General features: G+C 41.1%; 2 protein-coding genes and 1 long non-coding RNA gene across 4 annotated transcripts in view; 2 read left to right on the top strand and 1 right to left on the bottom strand.

Moving 5' to 3' along the window:
• Positions 1-5,348, top strand: part of LOC109952352 (ubinuclein-1) — a 9,679-nt gene extending 4,331 nt beyond the window's left edge. The window contains exons 4-14 of one of the 2 annotated variants that reach the window (XM_020587388.1): positions 223-369; positions 516-604; positions 719-1,289; positions 1,383-1,453; positions 2,025-2,154; positions 2,248-2,372; positions 2,497-2,607; positions 2,742-2,885; positions 3,005-3,052; positions 3,143-3,772; positions 4,027-5,348. In XM_020587388.1, the coding sequence (XP_020443044.1) occupies positions 223-369; positions 516-604; positions 719-1,289; positions 1,383-1,453; positions 2,025-2,154; positions 2,248-2,372; positions 2,497-2,607; positions 2,742-2,885; positions 3,005-3,052; positions 3,143-3,746 (2,040 nt within the window). In that variant the 3' untranslated portion in view covers positions 3,747-3,772; positions 4,027-5,348. Of the gene's footprint in view, positions 1-222; positions 370-515; positions 605-718; positions 1,290-1,382; positions 1,454-2,024; positions 2,155-2,247; positions 2,373-2,496; positions 2,608-2,741; positions 2,886-3,004; positions 3,053-3,142 lie in introns of both variants that reach the window. The other variant, XM_020587387.1, reaches the window with a different exon arrangement.
• Positions 5,349-5,591: 243 nt separating this feature from the next.
• On the bottom strand, positions 5,592-11,484 carry LOC109952353 (MAM domain-containing glycosylphosphatidylinositol anchor protein 1-like). The gene is made up of 7 exons (XM_020587389.1): positions 11,417-11,484; positions 9,884-10,035; positions 9,291-9,366; positions 6,929-7,067; positions 6,519-6,851; positions 6,180-6,407; positions 5,592-5,912 (listed from the first exon to the last, which is right to left on the bottom strand). The coding sequence occupies exons 2-7, from the start codon at positions 10,021-10,023 to the stop codon at positions 5,845-5,847; spliced, it is 984 nt and encodes a 327-aa protein (XP_020443045.1). The 5' UTR covers positions 10,024-10,035; positions 11,417-11,484; the 3' UTR covers positions 5,592-5,844.
• A 735-nt stretch (positions 11,485-12,219) lies between these two features.
• Positions 12,220-14,634, top strand: LOC109952348 (uncharacterized). The gene is made up of 3 exons (XR_002273739.1): positions 12,220-13,459; positions 13,968-14,235; positions 14,357-14,634. It is a non-coding gene; the product is annotated as an uncharacterized LOC109952348 (long non-coding RNA).
• The last annotated feature ends 540 nt before the right edge of the window (positions 14,635-15,174 follow it).

Consider the following 15,174-nt stretch of genomic DNA (forward strand, 5'->3'; position numbering starts at 1 on the left):
ACTGTCTTTGTTTTAATGAAGAGGTTTTGTGGCTCACTGATTCTGAAACAATTATAAACTATTTGAAGTCACGAGGGGCGCCAAGTTAATCTAGAGGTACCCAAGATAAAACATTAAATGGCTGGAAATGAGCAAAACGAGCATGCCATGGGTGCTTTAATCTTTCCCTTATAGATGTAAAATCTGTTTTAACATTGTGTTGATTGTGGTTGTTATCTATAGTATGATGAGTTTGTGCCAGCCTCCATCACCACCAAATTTGGTGGCTTCTACGTGAATTCAGGCGTGCTGCAGTTCCGCCAGGCTTCAGACTGTGACACCGAGACGGAGGATCTCAGAACAGAGGAGAAAACACTTAAGCCCTCAAAAGTAAGCAATGTTTTATGTGAAGAAGCCTAAATAGATTGTATAGATGTTAGTACCACATTTTTCATACTGGTTTGACTTGAACATGTTTCCAAAACTGCTTTTTGCACCATTATGGAGACGTAACCCCTTCAAATATGGATTTTTAGAAACGTCATCACAGTGGTGGACAAGATAAGCCGAAGAAGTGGTGCAGAGAAGATGGAGAGAGGAAAACCAATATGGAGTCTAGGTCGAGGTGAGACTACGTTATTTTATCCCTTCTTTAGAGCCACTTGGACACTGGCAATATTTTATCTGTATGTTTAATTTGATTCATAAAATAATTCACTAACCATGTTTTTCTTTACAGCATTTTGTCTGGAATCTCCCTAGCTCATGAGATGAAAAAGAAGAAAAGGACTGTCGGCACACTAAGTGTCACTAGAATGCTGAAAAAGTTTCAAAGAGAGAAAGAGAAGAAACAGAAAATGGAGAAAGCAAATCTGAAGGCAGCTGTAATTATGGATGGACCCACAATTCCTCGGTGTCCGGCAGATGCCGCTGGCGGTGGAGGCTTAGGATTGACTGAGCCTCTTCTTAGTTTAATTGGATCCACCAATGACCACACTCTCATCCAGGCAGCCAGCACAGTGGATTTTGATATTGATTTGGACTCTCTATTAGATGTCACTGAGGCTTCATTGCCAGAATCACTTCCTCAACCTGCTGCAGAGACGCAGCTCTTCAAACCAACAGACGATCGGGGCCAGTTGAATGTTTCTGCTGAAGCCCAAACTCCAAAGATGAATTTGCAGCCAAAAGCTCATTCAGAACAAATACAGCTCCTGTCCGAAGCCAGTTCTGCCTCTTCACATCAGTGTGTCCCTCTACCAGAGGGACTTCCTCCAGGATTGGAAGAGAACATTAGAAAACTGATGGTGGTAAGATTAAGTGAGGATGTCACTCTCTGCGTGTGCTGACAGATTTACCACTTGCGAACTGAATGCGCACACATCACTGACAAATTTTTGCAGGCTGCCAGGACTTCAGAGGGAGGGTCAAAACTGAAGTTCTTCACTCCAGAAATCAACTCAATCCTGCTAGAGTGAGTCACCCAGCAGCACAGACTAAGCAACTGCTCTAAGCCACAACCACACTGGAAGCCTTTTAAAAGCGCCAATTAGTCACAAAATGGCTAAATAAATTGTTTGCGAGCATGCACTCTATCAGCTTAGAACATTTGAGGCCATGTTACAACAGTGTTGACGTACAGTGGGTACATCCCCAGTCTCGTAAATGTCTTTGAGCTTCACTCGGCTGGAAAGACTTTTGGGTTGAACAAGGATCAAGGATGCACTCTTGTCTGAAGAGGCTACCTGTAGGAGCCATGACCAAGGGTACAAGAGACCATCTTTGGCAGAAGTCTTTTATGGACCAACGCGTCCCTTTTATTGGAAAGCAGTTGGTGATTGGACGATTCAGATGGAGGAAAAGCAAAGGGTGTCATGTCTTAAAGAATGTGTTTCCTTGATTCCTTTGTCTTCACATTTTTAACTCCTCTTGCATGGACAGGACTAAGATGCAAGGAAGGAAATGCCCCCAAGACTTGGGATGTGCCCATTGTCTTTCTTAAGGTTGCACTGACAAACGGGCAGATCCTCCCTGTCTTGGTCCAGTATTGAGTTGCAGTGTCGGGAACGGGGCAGCCACTTGCGCTCCAAGGTGTACACGCACACGTCGTCTTTTCTGCCCTGCAGCAGAGAAACTCTCCTCAAACGTGTAAAGAAACTGTTACTCACACACATGGTGAGTATGCTCAACGTTTGAGTTTGTACTACAGATGTCTGGTTTGTTCAATTTTTTATATTTGATACAATTGCTGAATCTCACACTGACAAGGAGGGACCCCCTGACACAGAAGATCCCATGCAGAGACTTAAGGAGGCCGTCAGCAGAGCCATGTCGGAGCAGACTGAGCGTTACCATGAAAAGTGCCAAGTATATGAGCAAGTCAAGGCTTCAAAGTAAGTTCACTTAGCATATGCAGTATTTTTATTATCATAGCAGGTTAGTTATTGGTATAGGACTATATATGTGGCATCATTGGCAGTAGGTTTTGTTTGTTTAAAACGCACCTATGTCTGTCAGGGCAACAGAGGAGGGGAAACAGAAGATGAATGTTGTTGCAGAGGACAATGTGGAGGAGAGAAGTGGAAAAAGAGGTCCCAAGAAGCTGTTCAAATGGAATGAGGAGATCAGGTCAGTTTTTTTTATGATCTCTCACTTTATCTGTGACGACAGAAACAGACACATTTAAAATTAATTGAGCACATCATTGTCTTTGAAAACTAAAACGGTAGCCTGGTGTATGTTGGATCATATTTTGTCTGCAGAGAGTGCTTGTGTCATGTCTTGGGACCAAAAATGGACAAATATAAAAAGGAAGGCAAAGGGAGCCAGGAGACGGAGGAGTACCTTAAGACGTTGCTAGATAATGAAGTCAAACCACTTTGGCCAAAAGGATGGATGCAGTCCAGGTACATGTTGTATGAGATGCTGCTGCAAACTCGCTTACACCTTCAATAATGTATTTGATCCTTTGAAGATTTTTTTTTTTTTTTTTAAACCCTTAGTACATGCTCTTAAACATTTTCAGGGCGCTGTTAAGGGAGAGCAGGAAATTAGGCTTCTTTACTTCGTTACCGTAAGTACAACACCAATACATATTTAATTTCATAACCAGCATGAATTTCTGGATGCAGTTACAAACTCCAACTGTCTCACATGTACCCAGAGTTAAGAAGGCCAGATCTGATAAGAAGCAGCCCTTCATCAGTGGTGCTTCCGCAGTGTTGGATGCTCTCCAGGGAACTCCCCCAGTGAAAGAACAGCTCTCCCAGGAAACAGAAGATGTCCTTATAGAAGGCTCTGGTGTCACCACTTCTATGTCACTTGGTGCTGTGTTGAAGGAAGCTGAAGTCTTAAAAAAGGGGGAGGGTAAAAAAGCAGGAGGGGTGGTGGTGGCCATGTGTTCCTCTACATCTGCAGTGTCAGAAGATCCTCTGGTCAGCGCCACATCTGCTCCCACTCGTTCACTTCTGGAGCTCCTTGCTGATCACACGCTTGCTCAGGAGCAGACTCTCTCAGTTCCCCAAGAGCTCCTCGCAGCAGCTGTTCCAAACTACAGACATTCAGTTCAGCACTGGAGCTTTGGGTCGGATCCCAGAGGTTCTCCCTTTTTTCCTCCAGCTCCTCAGTCCAGTCCAATCGAATTCCCAGTCAGCGGGGTATGTCATGATGTTTTGCCCCAGCTGCTGCAGTCTCAGCACTTCGCCAGGCTCATAGATGCTGGCCATCTGCAAATCCTCGCTGATGAGGTTGATAATGCCATACAATGACAGCTCTCAATGGAAATGTGCACCCAGTAAGTTTTCCTTACTGTATTTACTTTGTATTGGTAAAGCTTTAGATTACCTTAAGTGTTCTTTATTGGCAGAAGGATTAAAGGGGTAATACATTAATTTAAATTTTCACTTCTATAAGGTGGGGGAGAGAGAGAAAATAAATAAGAATGACCAGCAGAGGTTAAATTACACTTTAATGCTTACTATGGGTGAAGCAAATACACTGGGTCCTACATATCCCATAATGCAAGCAATTGCTTATTTATTTATTTAGATCATCCCTGCCTCTGTCAGACTCCACACTTTGACTAAGTAAAAGGTCACTTACCTGGCTTTCCATGAAACCTGAGCACCATGCATCAACTGGTGAAGACCAGGAGCTGTGAAAAAGGAAAAAGCAAATCGGTGGATTTTGGCTCAATATTATGTTGCCAAGCTTGTGAACTGGAGTTTTGAAGGAGTGTTAGGGTTCATTGTTGACTTTGGAAATGTGATGTACACTTTCTGTGGAAATCTCCAAGCCTGAGCAGAGAGAGCCTGATGACATCAGCAGGGTTGTCAAACTCAGTAGTGCCCTATTTGATGAGTAACCCGACTTCAATGTTACTAATACCTCAGTTGTCAGTTTATCAGGTACTGAAGCTGAAACCAAATCTAATACAGCAGCCCTACAATAAATCTTCCCTTCATGAAGGTGTAAATGTTTTGTTTTTTGTATTGCTCTAAAGCATTTTAAACAAAAACTGAATGTTATCACTTTCAGAAAGCAATGATTCATTGCAGGGCTGTTTTATTAGACTTGGCTTGTTCAGTGCCTGATAAAGTGACTTAAGTGCTACAAAATACTGTACCTTGTACATTTCAATAACTTAAGTGCTAGTGACACAGCTGTATGATGCTGAGTGAGCCCAGACATTTAAAATGGATATACGATGACTCGCGTTTTCTTTCTAGATGGGAGCAGTGCTCTTGGTGTTGGACTGGGCAGCATTCTGACAGAGTAGTTACAGTACCAAAGTCAACGGTAATAAATGGCTTCCCAGCCATAGATAATAGGCTAATATTAAAAATTCACTACAGCCACAAGCTGTGGTTTTTGACTGTGGTCATTTGCTTTCTGTCATCTTTGTATTTATCATCTGAGACAGAAAAACCCACAGAAGGTGGTTTTGAACCAATGAAACATGAAGTGGCACTTTACCAATGAGCAGAATAGTGAACTGAGATACAGTACCATTCCTTATTTAAAGCGGTGGAGGCTTAGGATTGACTTAACCCTGTATGGCAGGTATGTTTAAGCTTTTCAAGTGTAAATAATTGACTTAATAAAAGGTTGTGTGCGGTGTAGCCATTTCTTTTGAGCCTAAAAGTTTAGAATGTTTTGTTTGTGCACTGCATCCAAAGGGATATTTGTTGTTTTTCATGTTAATTGAAAAAGGGTTGTGTTCACATTTTTCTCGTTGAAGGACTGCACGCTAAATCAAAGCTGTGATGTGAACACCAGCCAGCGGAATTTAATTTCGAGTTGTGTAGTTTGAAACATGTTACTGTTTGCACTTCATATAATCAAGTTGTCAGTGTTGTATATCAATGATTGACCTGCAACAATGTTTACTTTGACCATATGTTGGAACTGGATGGATTGTTCAAGTGGGGGGAAAAAGGAACACACTGATCAGAGTTCAGCATTTTAAGGCACAGCCACATGTAACCAGTGAACGATGTTGTGCTTTGCAATGTTAAGTCTAGACACCACATGTCACAATTACACAATAAAGTGGTTTCATTTAAAAAAAAAAAAAAGAAGCACACCAGTGTTGGAGTATATGCCAGTATGATAGCACCTTTTATTCTGGAATATATGAAATTTACCAGATAACACGAAGTTAAGTTTAGAAACATAACATGTACCTCAAATGTATCTTAGATTTTCGAGCTTCTAATCAAATGTTTTGAAAATGATGCACTTAAAGGCAGGAATTCAAAAGAGCACTGTGTGAAATGTGGTTTTTTTTTTTAACAGCAGGAGTGGTTCATTCAAGCAGCATAGAAAAAATGATTTAAAATCACATTGCATTATTTTAGTTGGGTTTTACAGCCAGGTGATTTGAATAAGCAGGACAGCCAACAGGAAGCATCTGTTGCATCTGCTTGCAGTTCCTAAAAAGAGAGAAGTTCCATCAATTCCAAAACCTCTGCCGTTTTTTTTTTTAATTCCATTTTGATGCAGGAACAGACCTATTTCAGTATTTCTCAAATTCTGAAAGGATTGTTCAAAGCAAAGGCAAGTTAAAATGTGCAATTATAAAATATAAACTAGATATAAAGCACATGTAAGATCAAGTTTGCAGGTTTCGATCGTGCACAGATTTTAGTTTGAGACAAGTGTGGAAATGTAACATTAAGTTTATAGTGATGTAAACCTACCACTCCCGTCAAGGACCTCCACCTCCACTGTAAAGTTTTTCTTCTTAAGTCCTTTTGCCAAGATTGTGTATTTTCCAGCATGCTTTCTGCTTGTGTGTGTGGGTGGAGTAACCAGCTTCCCGTCTCTGAACCAGATGACTGAAGGTTGAGGGTTTCCTCTCACCTCGCAGGTGAGGCGCTCTCCCTCTCTCACCTGTAGCTTCGTAGGACAAGCAAGCTGTGGACCAACTGAGAGAGAGGACAAAAATGTTGACAGGTTTTGCACAAGGAAATTGATAAAAATAAGCAGCATAATGAAAACAGAAGATAGGGAGATCCTGTACATGCGGTGTCACTCACAGTGGACCATGGCAGTGAGTTTTTGTGAAATTGCCACTGGGGGGTGCTGTGGTCCTTCAGGTCCCAGTTCTAGCTTGGCTTCACACCAGTACTGATCTCTGTCCTCCTCTTTACTGGGAGTGATGTCTAGAGTGAAGATCTCGGTCACTGGAGTCTTTTTTGTGTTGTTGTTGGACTGTAGACAACCCAGTGGTGTCTGTCCTCTGTAGAAGGTCACAGTGAGGTTTTTAACTGGAGCTACATCCTGAACCGTACACTGTAGTGTGTACTGATGGCCTTCCACCATCGGCCCAGTGTGGTTAACAAAGCTCATGGATACATTGTCTGGAGGCTCTGTGGGGGCAGACTGACAGTTAAACTGCACAGAAAAGGCTTGATGCATATTGAGAAAGACGAAATGATTAACTCACTGTAGATCGTTAGAGGGAGATTAATGTGGCAATCCCCTCCCTGTTCAGCTAGTGCATAGCATATAGGCTTGATGCCCCACTCGGTCATCCTGTCAACACTCCAGACCAAAAAACGATCCATAGTAGGTTTAGGAGCCGCCTAGAGAAGCAAAAGGTCACAAATAGCTGTGGGAATTGTTTAAATGATGAACACCGTACAAAAGATTTTTAATAACTAGTTGGCGCTAGTTTATGAGCTATGCCTGTACAGTGTGATCCACTACAGTAGCCCTGCAGGAAATCCTTGCAGGTGTATAAAGTTTATGAAACCCCATGAAGGTGCTCACTAGGCCAGCATTTCAGTGCTCACGGGCACAAAGTTGTGGCCCCTGTTCGTAACTCCTGCCTCTACCTTAATGTTTTTGTCTCTATCTTGCTGAGCCTGTGAATATGGAATTCAAGTGGGCCATATCCAGAGCTCCATTGGAGAGGAGGCTGTTCAAAGATGTGACCAGTGAGGACCCAATCATGGTCACCAAGTAAAGAAGACATTCCAGCTAGAGCAGGAATCATTTTGGCTTGGGTTTAGAAGGGACTCCTAAAGGCCAGTAGGACTGCAGACCCTGTGACTGTGGGAGGAGCTAGGGGACGCAATGGAGAAAAAGGTTCTGGAAAACCATACACCGCTCCAGGTTGGGAACTCAAAGGGTCTTCTGTACATTGTTTTAAGTAGGGCAGTTGAACTACTGACCTGTAATGAGGATATTGATGGGTGGTGGAAGACTTCGAGGCAGTCTTATCCATGTCGCTGGGGGATGTTTGTGAAGTTGTCAGAAAGTTGAAAGGTGAATGAGATTCTTCTTGAGATGCTGAAGGCTATGGAAATTGTTGGGCTGTCTTTGCTGTCTAAAATGAGTCCAGATTTTCAGGACTCCTTACTTGACTTGAACTTGAACATTTGGACTTGGAAGTTGGAGATGAGGACTTGGACCTTTTTTTATTGCAGCAGGCCATTAAAATGTGGATATTGATATTAAAACCTGTTCACCCGCACCACGCTGAATCAGGCATGGTGTACACTAAATGTTTTTTATGTATTAAATTGCTGAGCAATATTGTGTTGCAATGCACTGTTAGAAAGTTTGAAATATAAAATGGTGAGAGCTTTGTCAGTTGTGTTTAATGTAGACCTTGATGACTTTGGTAAAACGGGGACTCAACTGACTCAACTTGGACTTCACTCGAATTATTCTTTGGTGACTTGGACTTGACTCAGACTCAAAACTCGATTTGAACTAGAGGTTTAGTGACTCGACTGCAATGCTATACATTCCAGTTTGGTTTGATCCATGAATGTGAAACATCCTCATCGCTCCACTGACCCTTGTTGCTGTTGTTGCTCTCTTCTATGTTTACTTTCACTGGTCTGTGAAGGGCTGACACTGAATGATGATGATAGACAATATCCACAGAGAGTGAGGCTGAAAAAAAAACCTCATGAATGCTGATCTGATCATTTTGACAGTAGTCACGTGATCAAATATCGGATGTGAATCTGATGTAACACATGCGCAAGTGGCCTAGATCCAATTTGAAGAATCCATCTTAGTTTGTTTACACATCTGTGAAAAGATCAAATCTGAGTCACTTGAAGGGAAGAAAAAAAAATCAGATTTGAGCCATTTAGTCAGATAATGTGAACGTAGCTTAAGTCTTTGGCCACTGTAGTCTGCTGAAAAATGAAGGATTGTTCTAGTGTGAGTGGTAACTATGCCCAGCAGTGGATTTATGCAGCTCCTGAAGTACACCTGTACCTCACTGCAGCAAAGTGAGAATTTAAATCACTGAAGGTCAGCAGACAGACAAGTTAAGTTAGCCTTTATCACACAGGTTCTTAAATCTAACAACACCGATTCACCTACCAATGGGACTTCCCAGCCCAAAAGAGAAAACTCCATCCTTGGTACAGAGCAGTTAGCTTGACAGTAGTCACGTGATCAAATATCGGATGTGAATCTGATGTAACACATGCGCAAGTGGCCTAGATCCAATTTGAAGAATCCATCTTAGTTTGTTTACACATCTGTGAAAAGATCAAATCTGAGTCACTTGAAGGGAAGAAAAAAAAATCAGATTTGAGCCATTTAGTCAGATAATGTGAACGTAGCTTAAGTCTTTGGCCACTGTAGTCTGCTGAAAAATGAAGGATTGTTCTAGTGTGAGTGGTAACTATGCCCAGCAGTGGATTTATGCAGCTCCTGAAGTACACCTGTACCTCACTGCAGCAAAGTGAGAATTTAAATCACTGAAGGTCAGCAGACAGACAAGTTAAGTTAGCCTTTATCACACAGGTTCTTAAATCTAACAACACCGATTCACCTACCAATGGGACTAACCAGCCCAAAGCAGAAAACTCCATCCTTGGTGCAGAGCAGTTAGCAGTCACTGGATCTGCAAACCTGTGATGGGAGAGTTTGCACACAATTAACTGTCAATAATTTACACAGAAACATGGAAGTGATAAGAACTGGTCAAAGCTGGCAAGTGAGAAAAGCTGTGTTTCAACCAGAGCTGCTGCTGGTCCTTAGCTTCTTCTGTGTGTTTTACTTTGAGAGCCTTTAAGCGCAAATTGGTCAAAGTAAAAACAGTTTTAATATGCTAGTCTGATAAAAGCCTTCTCTCTTTATTATTTCAGTTGCTAAAGAAACCAATAGAATGGTCAGAGTAGAGAAATGTTGTTAACAAGGACCTAGAAAATAGGTGAACCAGATATTTATGTTTAGGCTTATGCCACCTTCACCTGCACCTTCAAACACTCTTTAGCTAATGCCACACGTTGCAGGAGTGTAAATCTCCTTCACTCCTAAGAAGTGAATTTATATACAGTATTCTTAAGAGGAGAAAATGTTTCAACCAAATTCTAAAATGTTTTTAGAATCACTGAGCCACCATATCATCCTAAAATAATCAGTATACCTGACCACCAGCGTGGAGGGTGACAACGTCAGAAGGCAGCGGGCTCGTTCTGCTGACTCTCCAGAGTGGCTGATGAAGGAAGGGATGGACGGTGGGATACTGAGAGAAGGCTGAGATGGGAGGATTGTTGGAGAGTGCATGGGAGGAGAAATCTGTGAGGCCAGAGGCGGATCAGGTGTGTAAATGGAAACAGGAGATGAGTTAACTGAGGTCACAGTCGGGGTCAGTGAGTGGGAAAGGGAGAAAGACACAGTAAGTCACTTAAATATGTATGTATATGTAAAGGTATAAACAAACAAACATATCCATAAAGTAATGGGATTTTATTACAGTAATGCTTAAAATAGATGTGAACTACTTTATAAGTAGTTATTCCCTCAAAGAGTACATGAGATTTTACAGTAGACTTTTTAATCTAGAAAAAAAATTGGCTCTTTCCTATTAGAAATCAATCCAGATGAGCAAAATCCATAAAGGTTAAAGTATTTGTGATGTGGCATCCATTTACAGAAACACAATGATGTGTCCTTTCATATGTTTATCCTGGTGTGATAATGAACTTATGAGTCAGTTCTCCCTGTCTTACCGTCATTCAGCCAAGGGTCAATTGAATTCTGACATATTATGAAATAATACTCTTTTTAGCTGATCTATTGTGAACCATTGTTTCAAGGCACACTGAATACACCCAGTGTGTTCCTCTGAGGAAGGAAGGACACCCTGCCCAAGTCAGTAGACCTCGCTCCTCTTTTCTGTGACTATTGTTCCTCTAAGTCCCGAGGCTGTTCTCCTGCCTATCAGATGATTTGATTCACAGGAGTTCACTGGGTGGTGTGGCAACACGCTGACTGTCAAAATTTATAGCTATGTTTTCCACCACTCTGCCAAATGAGTGAAACGAGAGACAAGGCTACCAGACCCTCTCATCCATAGAAATAAATACAGTCAAAAAACAAAATCAAACTGTTATGATTGAATGACATCTGTTATTTCTTGGTAGAAGTCCTTAGATCTTTTACTTTAGTAAAAGTAACATTACTACTTTACATCACTGCATTTACTGTCACAGTGAAGTTGCTCAAAAGCAACACACACACATTTCTGACTCACACAGTTTATAATAAAATGACTGTTCCTCTTTTTTTCAGAGTTTTCACTTGTCAGATCAGTTTTAATATAGCCCAAAATTGCAAAATACTAATTTGCCTGAGAGGATGTTGCAAACTCTACCACATAAATCTCTGAATCCCCCTGTTTTAATCAATGCTTTTTTGTTTTCCTTTAAATTTTTCTAAAATTGAAAAATCACACTGGTTGAACTGCTCACACTTCACTGACAGCCTGTGGTGAGGGGTTGTAAGTACTATACATACCACATGGCTGAATTTACTGTGTAGGCTTCTGAGCCCCCAAAAAGAGTTTGAATTACCAGACTGGATCATCTGTTTCCACATCAAGCTGGTTTGCTAGTGGCGTTTCGTCCTATTATGCCTCCCCATAGCACACCCCTACAGTGGATGTCATTTCACTTACCTGAGCTGAACAGGAGGAACAGCAGAAGCGTGATTGGCCATCCAGAAACAAGCATCCTTCATCAGTTTCCCTGGCTCAAAATATCAGCTGCTGATGTGACGTCTCTCAAATACACGTTACTACCTGTGTGATGCTGTAATGTGGCCTGAGACTTCTGAGAGAACACTGGGCGCTGTGGGGTTTTATGGCAGTGTGGGTGTGTATGCATATGCTTTTTTTTTCTTTTGTTTTTTTTGTGTGTGTGTGTGCTCATTTCTGAAGCTGATGATCAGGCAATTCCTTTATGCTGGCCTCTGAAATCCACTATGGGTGTTCTCTGTTGGTATATCAAGACAGGAAGGAAGGGAGGGTCAAGAATAATGCAGTGTAGTGCTGCAGCACAGCGGGCAAGAATGAGCATGCATGTGTGTGAGCGGCTACACAGCAATGGAAGGCAAAACAGTACAGATACATGGATGATGCTCTACATGATGACAGCTGTTGCTGAAAGTCCAGTGGGCCTCTACTTCCATGTTGAAGAAACCCCCACTGTGCAGATGGGTGATAAATGAAAGGAAAATCTAGCATAAAGTGACCAACACGGACTTTATTTGTGAAGCGTCTCCAGAGCAGGTTCAGTGTTCCTCCTCTGTTGGAGGGAGGAAATGTCATTCTTCCAAAACACATTCCCTCATTGTAGCTATTCAGCACACTTTTTATACACATTCAATAACCTAGAGCTGCAAACATTAGTCAGTTCACTGATAAAAAAAATGAACAGGCAACAATTTTGAAGCAAAAATCATCAGCATTTATTGGTTCTACTTTCTTTAATGTGAGAAATTGATGTTTCTTTGTCATACATAATAAAAAACTGAATATCTTTGGATTTGTTGGTTGGACAAAAGACATTTGAGAACACCACCTTTGACTCTGGAAAGTAAAAATGGACATTTTCCACAATTTTTGACATTCTATGAATAAGATAATATAAACTTAAAGAAATCAACATTAATCAGTGACCCTTGCAATTTTTCAAAATTATATTATGTAGAGCTCCTTTAAAGACTTTGAGTCATCATGTTGTTTGTTGGTGTCCTTGTGTTACTGTGGAGTTACTATGAGTAGCTTTGGATGTTATGTGCATGTTTTGTCACATTGTCAGTAGTATATTTTATGTGGAGCCAGCAGGAGATGCTAATGTTGCAATACAGTAGCTAATGGGGTTCTAAACAAGGAAGCTTTATTTATTTACAATTATTCAGTTTATCTGGGATGAAATGAAATGGAGGCAGCACAGCTACATGATGGTTAGCGCTGTCACTTCACAGCAAGAAGGTTCTGGGTTTGAGCCCAGGCCGACCCGGTGCCTTTCTGTGCTGAGTTTGTCTGTTCTCCCCGGGTACTCCAGTTTCCTTCCACAGTCCAAAGACAATGGAAAATGGAGCTTAGATCAGATCGGTGACTGTAAATTGCTTGCAGGAGTGAGAGTGTGTGGTTGTCTGTCTCTAAGTGCCAGCCCTGTGATAGACTGGCAACCTGTCTAGGATGGACCTCACCTCTCCCCCAAAATCAACTGGGATTGGTATTTTTACAATATTTGCAATATTTTTGGAGGACAGTAATGTCCCTGCCATTATTTGAGCAAACCCGTAAACATTTCATTGTAGAAATTCTGTTTATTGTCACTTTATGATTTGAATGGAGGTTGCAGGGGCTCTGTTTTGGTATTTTGTGTCTTTGTACAGAGCTCACACTTGACTGAAGAGATATCTGGAACTGTCACTGGGTTGCTCCATAATGTTTTAATTTTAAAGGTTTTATTTCATATTGGATTGCTCAAATGTAACAGATTTGTTGTATTAAATCTATTGTTTTATTCATTTGGTGATAGGCAGGACTCTGACATGCTCTGTCTTCCAGGAGCAGAGTTTTTTTTTTACCCCAGGTTTTTTCTGCTGAACGTTTTGGAGAACTTCCTGTTATATACCGTTAAAATCGAAAGTATAATCGCGCCATTTTATCTGCGTCGTGATATTCGTTGTGTAGGCTGTTGGTGATACGGTACGTGCTTTTTGGATTTTGGCACTGGATAAAACTCAGTTCGGCTCTGCTGGTTCTGCTGCGCTGACGGCAAACTGCGCAAACACTGCAGATGTCGGCAGATGTTGGCACGCTTACTGTTTTTACCAACTGTCGTGTTTGTGGTTGTTTGATGGTGAACACCATTGTATCATCATATCATATGAAAAGTGATGCATTCGTTTTTAAAAAGGTTACGTGTGTAGGATGGCGCACACAAACAGACGGAGTTGTGTTAGCTGCTCTCCATGGTTTATAATCTACATACGAGTTCCTGCAGCTTTCAGTTGTTTACTGGACTCGTTTACGCAAACAAGGAAATGGTTGTATAATAAATGGTATTGTTAGTTTCAGCCCTAGTCCAGCATGTATATGAAACCATAAGGCAGTGGTGTTCTCTTTCTCATCTAGCTTTGTCAACAAAGCAAATGAAGAGTATGAATGCTAATCTGGAAACTGAAAACTAATTTAACATCTTCTGTCTTTTCAGTGAGCAGAAATGGCAGTTCAGGAGCTGCTCTTGGGCGTTCTGGAAGATCTGTATGCGGAAGACTTCAAAAAGTTTCAATGGTTCCTTCCATCGGAGAGCGATGGCCGGATTCTTAAGTCCCATCTGGAGAACAAATCCCGAATAGAAACTGTGAGTAAGGTGTTATGTATCTGTACAGAAGAGTCTGAAGCTGTGGACATCACTGTTAAAATCTTGAAGAAGATAGGGAACAACAATGCTGCAGAAAAATTAAAGAAGGCATATGCAGGTGACGTGAATGATAAGCCTTTTAAACTCACCTTTCACTCAAAGTAACCAAAATCAGTTTCTTTCCAGCATGCGTTTACATGGGTCTTTACTTTCTTCATTTGTGTCTTTTGATCTGTTAGGAATATCTGCAGCCTCCACCACCTCTGCTGCTTTGGCACCTCCTCCAGCTCCTGCTTCGATAATGGCTCAGCAAGGGGGCTGGGTTGTCGCCCCGACAATCACTGGCAACCAATGTCAAAATCTGAATATAACCATCAAAAAGCCTTGATTTGTTTAGTATTGGTAACAAGTGAATTAAAATGGATTACATTACCACAAACCAGACAGTAATCCCAAGGGCTATCAGCACTGTATTTTAATACATTTTTATTTGAAAAACACTTTGTGCTAAATAAACACCAACAAAAAAGTAGTGTTTCCTGTGCTTGAATGAAAAATGACTAAAACCCACAAAGTTTCAGTCCTGGTGGGAAAAGGTAACTCCGCTAGTAACAGTGAGAACTACTATTAATGTAAACTACTGTGAAAATCTTAAGAATTATAACTTAAAAGTAGTTAATATCTGTATGTTCCAGTGATGAATGCATGATGTCTTCATAATTCCTTCACCTACAGGCCTTTTTTCACAGCTGACATTTTGACCTGACATACTAGGACAACCACAATCTTACTTGGATTGCCTGTATTTTTTGGTCTATGTAGAGAATCAAGTCTCATTTTAGAATTTCAGTTATCAGTGGGAGTTTGGCATAACAAGGAGACACCATTATAAACAGAAGAAGCACAAGGCCTTTTTGTCTAAAAATGACCTAAAGTATTAATCAGTTATTATTATTATTATTATTATTATAGTAGGAGTAGTATTAGGAGGAGTAGTAGTAGTAGTAGTATTGCCAATAAATGTTAATGCGCTAGCTACTTGTTGTGTGGCCTGTAG

Source organism: Monopterus albus, unplaced genomic scaffold (assembly GCF_001952655.1).
Source record: "Monopterus albus unplaced genomic scaffold, M_albus_1.0 scaffold455.1, whole genome shotgun sequence".
Lineage (NCBI taxonomy): Eukaryota > Metazoa > Chordata > Actinopteri > Synbranchiformes > Synbranchidae > Monopterus > Monopterus albus.